Genomic DNA, 11,602 nt, shown 5'->3' on the forward strand with positions numbered 1-11,602 from the left:
AGCAGGTTATGTTCCAGATAAGAGATCAACTCGTATAAAAGCACCGCCTACTGACCAATCAGAGCTCTGTGCGTTGATTATATGATAATATTACACACATATGAAGAAGTTTAAGTCATAATACAGGGTTAAATTAACACAGTTTAAACTGAAAAATGCAGGAAGGACAGCTGACTTTATGTTGTGGGTGTTTACCGCTTTGAATTATATTTTTATATTTATATATTTTTTAATTGCTCTTGAGTCTGTTTCACACCGTCAGAGAGGGGGGAAGCAGCTGAAAGGATTTTTAAGTAATGAAAGACACCATTAGATACTGGTAGGGTAAAAGAAGTGTAATCCAATCATCTAATATTCTAGAAACGCTATTTATATTTAGACAAGTATACTTTACTTTTGAGTATTCCGTTAAATTAATAAATCTGTTAATTTACTCATTTACACATTTTTTCTTTTGCCAGCTGTTCTTCCTGCATTTAGCAGCTTCAACTGTGTTACTTTTAGTCTGGATTAAGTGTTTAATTTCTTCGTATTTGTCTAATATAGTGTACTCTTCCTTTGTTAAATGTGTCTCTCTGCCTGTCTGTCAGTAGTCTTGTTCATGTCTGTGATTGGTCAGATGCTGCAAACACCTCCTCGTTCATGTGAACGCGCTCATAACCAGACAGAGAAACTCTGGGTTGATTTACCGAGTTGATAACCAGCTTCATAGTACAGTTTAGCGAGATCTCCTTTGTTAGGTTAAGTGAAGCCAGATAACGAGAAAATACCCTGGGTATGTTGAACTCCCTTCGTAGTACAGGCCTCTGAGCTTGTTGAACGAGCCACCAAACAAACATCCACGGGGGGGAAAAGTGCACTGCTAACGCCAGTTTGCAGGCTAGATGACTAACAGCCCGGACACACCAGGAAGGTCAGCAGCGCGTGGCGGCTGCGTTACCTGTTGTTTTTTATTTCGCCGTCCATGTTAACAGGTTAGAGCAGCCACACTGCCCGCGTGAGACGCACACGCGTGTCTCAGCTGCGTCTCTTCTAGAGAATAGAGGTCTCGCCTTTTTTTACGCGTGCCGTGCGCGTCTCACAGCAACAACAGAGAGTGAAAGTGATCTAGTGACTGTATATTAAAAAGCCCTCAAGCGTTTTTTTCTTTGGACAGAATTCCTTCATTTATTAACACAAGGCTTTTATTCTGAAATATGTGCCAGACAGTGTTCTAGAACATGAATGAATATAGTAAGGAGTTTTAATTGTGGATTATTACTATTATTTACAAATTACCACACGTTTCTTTATCTTTCTCGGCCTAAAATAAATATAAATGATATTTATAATTGTTGTTCTGAGTCTGTGTCTCTTGTGTTGTGTAGCAGGCTGCTGTCTGGCTCAGTGTGACCGCCTGCTATGTCTCCTACCGTCTCCTATGATAAAGTGATGACGTTAGTTAATATGGTTTATTCGATTGCCTGTATGGAAACAAGTTCTCTATCAACGTAGGACAACTAGCAGAGCAACTAGTTGATATAACACTAGGGGGCTGAAGTGTTGACGACAACATGGAGACATTACTGTCTCATACATGTAAACTGTTGGCACCTCATGACGTTTTATCTGATTTAGACAAATAGTACTTTCAAGCCTGTAAATGGTCTTGCATTTATACAGCGCTTTTCTAGTCTTCCGACCACTCAAAGCACTTTGCACTACATTCACACACTGATGGCAGAGCCTTCATCAGGATCTAATCTAAATACTCATTGTGACTGGAGGAGCCGGGGATCGAACCACCGACCTTCCGATTGGTGGACGACCCGTCATACCTCTGAGCCACAACCACCCTAATGTGTTGTCAGTGTCACATTTCCCTGTTTGACTCAGATTGTCTATGAAGTTACCTGAGACAGTGAGATGGAGCGGCTGGCTCTCAGATGAGAAGTTATAGGAGAAAACATAGAGGTGATAAACACAGCGGTACTCCCCTCGCTGGGCGGGCTCTGCAGCAGAGAACAGGAAGTGGGCAGAGTGATTGACAGCTGGCAGGGTGTGGTTCTGTGATGTAGCTGAGGTGGTCAGAATAAGCTGGAAGGAGCCTCCTGGGTACTGTGGCAGGATGGAGCAGCTGATGGTGAAGCTGGAGCCCATGAGCACCTGAATCCCCTGCTGATTGGCCTCAGAAACCCCGTCAATGTGGGTAGCAAAGGAGATGTTTGGCTGAGCCAGAAAATCTGTTAACACAGTGGAAGATGAAACATGAATCATCTTTATTTGTTTTGTCAAAGTGATGAAAACTGAGCCCAGTAAGATAACAGGATTTGTTCATTAGCAGGAGCCATGGGAAATGGAGGACTCTTGGATTCATATTTAATATGGAGGACTTAGTGAGCAACTGCTAATTGAAAAGGTTAAGGATGTGACTGTCACTGTTCAGGGTTACCTGAGCAGATCACCTCCAGGCTGATGTAGCTTTGATGGATACTAGGTAGCTCCAAACACTCCCGTAGCATCAAATCAGACTGAACACAAGAATGTTCGATCCACCACACAGACTTCGATGAAGAACTGGTGCTTATGTTTGTTGAAACAGCAGAACCACAGTCCAGCTGCTTACACGCTGCAGCTGCTACCTTCTGTTTCCATTCAAAGACTTCATGAGCCACTGGTCTCCACTCTCCATGTTGTTTCATCTCTAGCGTACCATCACAGCGACTGGATCCTCCTAACAACCTGACATCATCAGGCTCTGAACAGAGACAGGTGAATAATTAATGAAACAAATAAAGTCATTAGCAGTAATAAAATCAAAGCTACAGCTCCTCTTCTACCTGAGCAGGTGAGTCCAACAGCTTTGCCAGGTGAGCAGGTGTTTCTATCTGAGTCTGAGCTGTCACAGTCCAGGAGAGCAGACTCATGGCCTCCACACTGGAACTCTTTGGTCCACATTGAAGCCTCCACGTCTCCATAGAGCGCCCCCTGGAGGACTGAAGGAGCCCCACAGCCAAGCTTCCGACAGACCACCTCAGCATCCTGCAGGTCAAAGTCATCTTCACACACTGAGGACCACGACTGGTTGGACTGGTGAGACTTATTAAACTTCACCTCCAGTCTGCCTGAGCACAGACTAGTCCAATTCACCAGCCTGACAGAGTCTGGAGAGAGAAATAAAAAAAGTCAGAGAAACCTCTAACCAGGCTCTCAAGAGCACAAAATCACTGAAGTGCATCAGTAAAGTATTAAATCAATGAATGAAGTAATAAGCGCCAACAAACAACCCGCTCATATGCTGTTGCCAAGCGTCTTATCTAAAATGAGCCTGTCAGGGTGCAGACACTAGAGGGGAGAATCAGTTCCTGTTTGTACAGTATGTTCACCGATATGAAGTGAAACCAACACCGAACTGTTAACCATCAGTGTTCACTTGGCAAGAAGAAGACCTGAGTGGGACCCTAGCAAGTGGAACGACTGTGATCAACAAGCCGAGGGTCCAGGTAGGCCTGCATCTCTTCTCAGTATATGTTGTGGATTGTTAGCATAGACTATATAGCCACCGTGACGTCACTCATTGGTTTATGGACTACGGTTTTGAATCCTCAAGTTTGGCATTTTGGCCGTCACCGTCTTGTTTTTTTTGGAACCAGAAGTGACACGAGAGGGCGGAGCTAAGTACAACCGAACACTGAATAAGACATTTTTAGGGTACCAAAATGTTACAATCAATGTTCGTGATGTCACGGACAACTCCCAGACAGGACTACGCCGTGGTAGCGACCTGTCAATCACAAGGCAGCCCCGCCCTAAAGCATCCCCTGCTTTATGGTCTATCTGACTCTAAATGGGACCATAATTTACTAAATGAACATCATGCTGTATTGAAGAAGACTTGAAACTGGCGATTGAGACCATAAACTCATGTTTACAATGTTTACTGAGGTAATAAATCAAGTGAGAAGTAGGCTCATTTTCTCATAGACTTCTATACAATCAGACTTCTTTTAGCAACCAGAGGAGTCGCCCCCTGCTGCCAACTCGGAGGGCTTTGGCAAAAAAACTGCAGGGTCATCCGGCAAAAAAGTAGAACCTGGCTCGATTTTTGCAAAACACTGCAGGGGCCAATCAAATATGTACAAGTGCTCATTCCCGTTGGATTACCCTGTAACATCAACACCAATTTCTGCTGTGTACCTTTGTGATCATCATAACAAAATGGGACTTCTTAGATTGTATTTCATGCCTCATCAGTGCCTGAAGCTACACACCTCACCAACCCAGCCCCCTGCATTGTTTAAAACAGGACTGTTTCAGTGTTGGTTCAGGCCTCAACTCACGACAACAAATCCTTCACCAGTACTGCCGTGACAACTCATGCTTAGAAATAAAGGGTTACCTTATTTTCTCTTTCCCCAAAATGAAAGCTATTTCTTTACTATTCTAATGAACAGACAGGAAAGAGAGTATTCCTGTTAAAGTTATTGCCATTTATAGTGTTACCTGAGCAGGTGACCTCCAGACTCTTACGGTGAGAATCAGGCTGTATTAATACACATTCCCTGATTGCAGATTCAGACTGACCACAGGAAGATCCGATCGTCCATACATGTGTTCGGGACAAATCATCTCTTCTTCCAGTTGAAAGAACAGAACCACAGTCCAGCTGTTTGCACACAACAGCTGCAGACATCAGGTTCCACATATTGAAGTAGTCATCAGCCACTGGTCTCCATTCTCCCTTGTGTTTCATCTCAAGTCTACCGACACAGCGGCTGGCTCCTCCAACCAACCGGACGTCATCAGGCTCTGAACAGAGACAAGAGAGTAATTAGTAAAAGAAGTCAAGTAACTTGCATTAGAAAAGAGATTCTACCTGAGCAGGTGAGTCCAACAGCTTTGCCAGGTGAGCAGGTGTTCCTATCTGAGTCTGAGCTGTCACAGTCCAGGAGAGCAGACTCATGGCCTCCACACTGGAACTCTTTGGTCCACACCGGAGCCTCCACGTCTCCATAGAGCGCCCCCTGGAAGACTGAAGGAGTCCCACAGCCAAGCTCCCTACAGACCACCTCAGCATCCTGCAGGTCAAAGTCATCTTCACACACTGAGGACCACGACTGGTTGGACTTCACCTCCAGTCTGCCTGAACACAGACTCTTCCCATTCACCAGCCTGACAGAGTCTGGAGAAAGACAGCGACAGAGATAATTACAACCTGAACTCTCTTCTTCAGGGTTTTGACCTTCTCATTCTCTACAATCAGCCAGTGAACAACAACTAGTCCCACCGGCACTGCAAGGCAGAAAATCTCAATCCAGACTGTTCTGCTGTGTTCTCCCTTGGTGGCTGAATAAGATCTCTAACTCAATGCTGCCTTTTCATTTCTTATGCACTTATGCCTTGCTGCATGCTCCTACAACAATGTGACACTTGTGTCAGGTGGAAAGTCAAACTGAGCACTTCTTCTTGATGACTTCTCCTTGATCTGCTGTGGCTTGGATGATACCTTGTTTGTACGTTGCTTTGGACAAAAACATCTGTGAAATGTAAATGTAAGTGAAAAGACTGTAGAGATTACAGTTCCAGCTGATGTATTTGCTGGTGTTACCTGAGCAGTTGATCTCCAGGTTGGATGGGGAACCGTTACGCTCTGTGTCGATACACTCCCTAACTGCAGACTCGTACTGAAGACAAGTTGATCTGATCACCCATATCGATTTGAAATTTAATCCCGTTCTCTGCCCTGTTGAAACAGCAGAGCCACAGTCCAGTTTTCTACACACTACATCGGCTGTCTTTAGATTCCAATCAGACATGTTGTCATCCACTGGTCTCCACTGTCCCTGGTGTTTCATCTCCAGTTCACCATCACAGCGACTGGATCCTCCCACCAGCCGGACATTATGAGGCTTTGAGCAGACAGGAGTAGTTGTTAAAAACAGAGGAAGCCACATTTATTGAAAGAGAAACTCAAATCAAAGCTGCAGCTCCTCTTCTACCTGAGCAGGTGAGTCCAACAGCTTTACCAGGTGAGCAGGTGTTCCTATCTGAATCTGAGCTGTCACAGTCCAGGAGAGCAAACTCATGGCCTCCACACTGGAACTCTTTGGTCCACACTGGAGCCTCCACGTCTCCATAGAGCGCCCCCTGGAGGACTGAAGGAGTCCCACAGCCAAGCTCCCTACAGACCACCTCAGCATCCTGCAAGTCAAAGTCATCTTCACACACTGAGGACCACGACTTGTTGGACTGGTTGGACTGGGTAGACTTCCCCTCCAGACTGCCTGAACACAGACTGTTCCCATTTACCAGCCTGACAGAGTCTGGAGAAGAAGAGAGAGAGAGAGAGAGAGAGAGAGAGAGAGAGAGAGAGAGAGAAACATGCAGAAACAGAGTTTGAATTTGAAGTACTAGTGCAGTGCCCGTTCAAAGCAGAGCAGCAGTGTTTCCTCTCTGTAGCCTGTTACCTGTTGAACAAACACCTGCACATGAATAACAGCTGCAGTCTGTATTTCTACTGTGGACTGAGTCCTGCTTAGAGGACCAGGAACCATCTCTACTGGATCAATACCTTTATATTATTTATTCATTATTAGCGTCTGTAGTTATTGATATTCTGACAGTAGAAGTTATGTATTGGGCTGAATGTTTGAGGGAAAAGTGAAATGATATAACTCATATCAAACCAGATGTTCAGGAATTATCAGCCTCATGTGACTGAATGGAAATGAGGATAAATGATGTAAAAGATGTAAAAGACAAACCCTCCTTCTCTCTCTGACTTTAACTGGATCCTTAATAAAAGTTAATGAGTGAAATAACAGATCATCAAAAGAAATCTCTTTCTAATAAATGAAGAAAGTTGATTGAGGTCTGTTGTCAGCTTTTATAAACCCCTCTCAGTGTCAGACTCCTTCAGTGACGGTGTGTGAAGCAGAGATCCTGCAGGTCCTTCTGCTGCTGGAACACTTCACCATCAACATGATCCGTCTGCTGTTCACACCTACAATTAACACAGATTATAACTAGATGGTGAATAAGAAGACAACTAAACTATAAATCTTTTAATCTGTGATCTGTCTTCACTCCGGTATAAAACTGCAGTGATGTTGATGTATCAGATCAGTCTGATCGGCGCAGCGTCCAATCAATAACTGATATCCAGTAAGGGGGCGTGTCGGTCGGTGATAAACTTCCGTGGAGGATACACTGGAGGATGCACTGGTGTATCCTCGCTCATAGCTGCTCCAGCAAGCCTCCTCGCTCCTCGATCCTCGCTCCTCGATGCGCATTTTATGAACTGGGACGTCCTTCAAGATGGAGGACTGAGATCGATTTCCGGGTCACAGCCAGAGGATCGAGGAGCGAGGAGACGAGGAGGCGAAAAATGATGAAATGAGAAGCACCTCTGGCGTCTCTCCATGCTTCCCTGTTGGGAGGGACTAAGACGCAAGGAAAAGACGCAAGTGAGGGAAACAGGGATGTAATTAAGAGCTTTGGGATTCAGCTAGTGACCTCTCTATTGCTCTGGTCTACAGTGACCTCTCTACTGCTCTGGTCTACAGTGACCTCTCTACTGCTCTGGTCTATTATGACCTTTCTATTCCTCTGGTCAATTGACCTCTCTATTGATATATAAAAAAATGTGGTAATGAATTCATCATCATTGGTCAGATGGACCCTCGTATTACTCTGGTCGGGATGTCCTTATTCATCTCATTGGTCTGAATGACCCTTATATTACTCTGGTCTGATGTGACCTCAATCATCTAAAGGGGCCTGAATGACCCATGCATTATATCTGTCTGATATGACCTCAATCACTTGGACGGGTCTAATGTTACCCACTCACGCATTGTTATATCTTCACCCACTCATTGCACTGGTCTATCGTGAACCCATTCTTTTCACTGGTCTATTGTGACCCCACTCATTGCACTGGTTTTAATGATTCCTTGTTCTTACATCGCGGGGTTATGCAAGCATAACTAGAACTGTTTACTTTCAAAATTTTCTTCCATGTCTAATTCTCTTTTTTGATTAGGAATCCACAACTGCAGTAAGGTAATGTATTCGTAGTGTAGAAAACACTCATTTCTACACTACTTTCTTGTGGGGAAAATATCCTAATCTCATCTCGGCATCACCACCCCTTTTGATTTACTACCTCACCATGGAGTCTAATAGCCAAAGACTTTGCACTATTCTGCTATTATGTATCATGTAATAAATGTATTGTTCATTCTATATGGGGTCTCTCCTGATTGAAATATCAGTGTGGAAGGTTTGAAGCCACGAGCCTCCAGCAATAAGCTCACTGATGAGCTTCCTTTGCATTTGTGTTTTTGTATTGTGGCTACTGATGTTGTTACCTGAGCAGATGATCTTCAAACTGGAAGGCGCAACTGTGAACCTTTTTGTTAAACATTTCTTCAGTCTAGATTCCGAGTTTAGACAGGAAGTAGGCATACTCCATTTAGCTTGACGTGCTGTAAGGGAAGTCCGAATCACAGAACCACAGTCCAGATGTTTACAAACTACGTCTGCTAACTTCAGGTCCCAGTAAAGGTTTTCAACATCTGTCCAAACTCCCTGGAGCTTCACGTGGAGCTCACCAGAACAGCGGCTGGATCCTCTCACCAACCGGATACCATCAATCTCTGAATACAGGTAAGAGAGTAATTAGTAAAAGTATCTTGTGTAATTCTTTCATTGTATATTTGCTCTGTTTACCTTTGAAAGTATCATGTTCTTCTGTCTGCAGACCTGGGGAGAATCCTAAAAAAATAATGCAAAGGGTGATAATGAGTTATCCTGCTCTGGACAAGTCAGGTGGCAGTAGAAGCATCCTTTCACAGATTTCTACTGAGTTATCATACAAACAAACCATCCAAATAGATCTATTGCTCACAAACCCATGGTTCAAACTTCAATCTGACTCAACTGATTCAATTCAAAATACTGTATTCTTGAATCGGGGAGACAAATGTTGTTTTGTGGTCCTATCAGGACCAGAGGTCTGAGGCCTGAGGCCTGTACTACGAAGCGAGTTCAACATACCCAGGGTATCTTCTAGTTATCTGGCTTCACTAACCCTAACAAACGAGCTCTCGCTAAACTGTACTACGAAGCTGGTTATCAACTCGGTAAATCAACCCAGGGTTTCTCAGTCTGGCTGTGAGCGCGTTCACATGAACTGGGAGGTGTTTACAGCATCTGACCAATCACAAACATGAATAAGACTACTGACAGACAGGCAGACAGACAGAGATACACATTTAACAAAGAGTAAACTATATTAGACAAATACGAAGAAGTTAAACACTTAATCCAGACTAAAAGTAACACAGTTGAAGCTGTCAAATGCAGGAAGGACAGCTGGCAAAAGAAAAAACTCCCGATGTGTGAATGCGTAAATTAACAGTTATTAATTTAACGAAAACTCAAAAGTCAGATATAGTCGTCTAAATATAAATAGCTTTAAAGAGTGTAATAGATGAATGGATTACACCTATTTCAACCCTGCGTGCTCAATTTGGCGTATTTGACTATTTAAAAATCCTTTCACCTGCTTCCCCCCTCTGTGGCGGTGTGAAACGGACTCAAGATGAAGTAAAAATAAATAAATATAAAAATATAATTCAAAGCGGTAAACACCCACAACGTAAATCCAATTGTCCTTCTTGCATTTGTCAGTTTAAATTGTGTTGTTTTAGTCTAGATTATGATTAAAAATCCTGCTTCGTAGTACAGAGGCTTGTACTACGAAGCAGGATTTGCGGTTATCGAGGTAACTTCAGGGTTAACTCTGGGTTTTCCGTACTACGAAGCTGGTTCATTTCTTACCGAGGTAGATCTCCATGGTAACTGATGCTGAACGGCTAACCTGCTCCGGAGCAGGTTATGTTCCAGATCAGAGATCAACTCGTATGAAATCACCTCCTACTGACCAATCACAGCTCTGTGCGGTGATTGTATGATAATATTACACACATATGAAGAAGTTTAAGTCATAATTCAGACTAAAAACAACACAGTTTAAACTGACAAATACAGATATGACAGCGGACTTTATGTTGTGGGTGTTTACCGCTTTGAATTATGTTTTTATATTAATTTGTTTTTACTTGCTCTTGAGTCCGTTTCACACCGACAGAGAGGAGGGAAGCAGGTGAAAGGAGGTTTAAATAGTCATAGACACAATCATTTTTCTGCAGGGTAAAAAGACATGTTATCAATTTATCTTTTACACTCTGAAAAGCTTTTTATATTTAGACGAATATATTCAACTTTTGAGTGTTCCGTTAAATTAATAAATCTGTTAATTAACACATTCACACATCCGGAGTTTTTTCTTTTTCCAGCTGTCCTTCCTGCATTTGGCAGCTTCAACTGTGTTACTTTTAGTCTGGATTAAGTGTTTAACTTCTTCGTATTTGTCTAATATAGTTTACTCTTTGTAAAATGTGCCGCTCTGTCTGCTGTCATTAGACTTGTTCATGTCTGTGATTGGTCAGATGCTGCAAACACCTCCTCGTTCATAACCAGACAGAGACACTCTGGGTTGATTTACCGAGTTGATAACCAGCTTCGTAGTACAGTTTAGCGAGATCTCGTTTGTTAGGCATGGCATTATAGATCCACTTCAGCATAAACATTCAAATCAGCGGTGTTATTTGTGCTAGTCAGTCTCACGGTGAATGTGTGACAGTTCGCGGCCTTGATGATTATGATTATGGCTGTAATAATTATTATTTTTAAAGGAGAAGACCCGTGGTTTTACTCAGCCAGACTACATAAACAAGTTATCATTAAGTACTTTCAGTGCTTGAAGTGGAAAAACAGCAACTCTCTTCATTCACATGTTGGTGTTTGCATTTCATTGGATTTCATTTCAAAATTTATTTTGAACGTATAGAATACAAAAAAAATATAAAAAATAAAGAAAAAGAGAATGATCCTACCAACAAGTGGACAGCCAGAAAGAAGTAGAGTTTACATACAATGAAAAGCATAATAAAAGGAAATTGTCAATCACTTGATGCCTTGATTTACATATTCGAAAAGGAGTGAGAAGAAGTACAAACTTATTTAATCTCACCCCTTCTCCATAAGTCATTCATTAATAATAACCAGCTTCCTTATTGAGCTAAACATATACTCCAATTAAATGTTCCTTAATTTGTCTACTGTAATTATTACCTTTAATCTCTGTCATACAGAAATATAAATGAATTACTGATATAATTACCCTTATCAAAATATGAATTTGTTATCAATCCAGAATACCAATTCATTACTTATAATATAACTTAATCATAATGACTAGTTGTTATCTTTTCTTATATGCGCACATTATTATTTATAATATACAATTTACAACATACAATATGCACATGCAATACAACATGCAATACATACATACACACATACACATAAATATATATATACACATACATCGCACATTGCACTACATGCTCACACTGCATACCACATACACATACTGTATATATATATATATATATATATATATATACAATACACAGCATCCGACCATACATACATTATTCTTATACCCAAAATCAAATGCATCGTCAGGTATCAGCAATCACTGTTACATTCT

At 42.1% G+C, this 11,602-nt stretch overlaps 1 protein-coding gene across 1 annotated transcript; it reads right to left on the reverse strand.

Annotated features, from left to right (window-relative positions):
- Positions 1–2,236: 2,236 nt before the first annotated feature.
- On the reverse strand, positions 2,237–9,841 carry LOC119481548 (scavenger receptor cysteine-rich type 1 protein M130-like). The gene is made up of 5 exons (XM_037758670.1): positions 9,826–9,841; positions 8,531–8,639; positions 8,352–8,416; positions 4,856–5,161; positions 2,237–2,737 (listed from the first exon to the last, which is right to left on the reverse strand). The coding sequence occupies exons 1-5, from the start codon at positions 9,839–9,841 to the stop codon at positions 2,415–2,417; spliced, it is 819 nt and encodes a 272-aa protein (XP_037614598.1). The 3' UTR covers positions 2,237–2,414.
- Positions 9,842–11,602: the final 1,761 nt, after the last annotated feature.

Source organism: Sebastes umbrosus, chromosome 1 (genome assembly GCF_015220745.1).
Source record: "Sebastes umbrosus isolate fSebUmb1 chromosome 1, fSebUmb1.pri, whole genome shotgun sequence".
Lineage (NCBI taxonomy): Eukaryota > Metazoa > Chordata > Actinopteri > Perciformes > Sebastidae > Sebastes > Sebastes umbrosus.

Excerpts from the sequence above, each read along its gene's own strand:
- LOC119481548 (XM_037758670.1), bottom strand. Across the intron at positions 8,417-8,530 it reads AACCTTTACTGGGACCTGAA|ACTGAAGAAATGTTTAACAA; the intron begins GTTAGCAGACGT and ends CTCGGAATCTAG. Across the intron at positions 5,162-8,351 it reads TTTGAAGATCATCTGCTCAG|ACTCTGTCAGGCTGGTGAAT; the intron begins GTAACAACATCA and ends GTCTTTCTCCAG.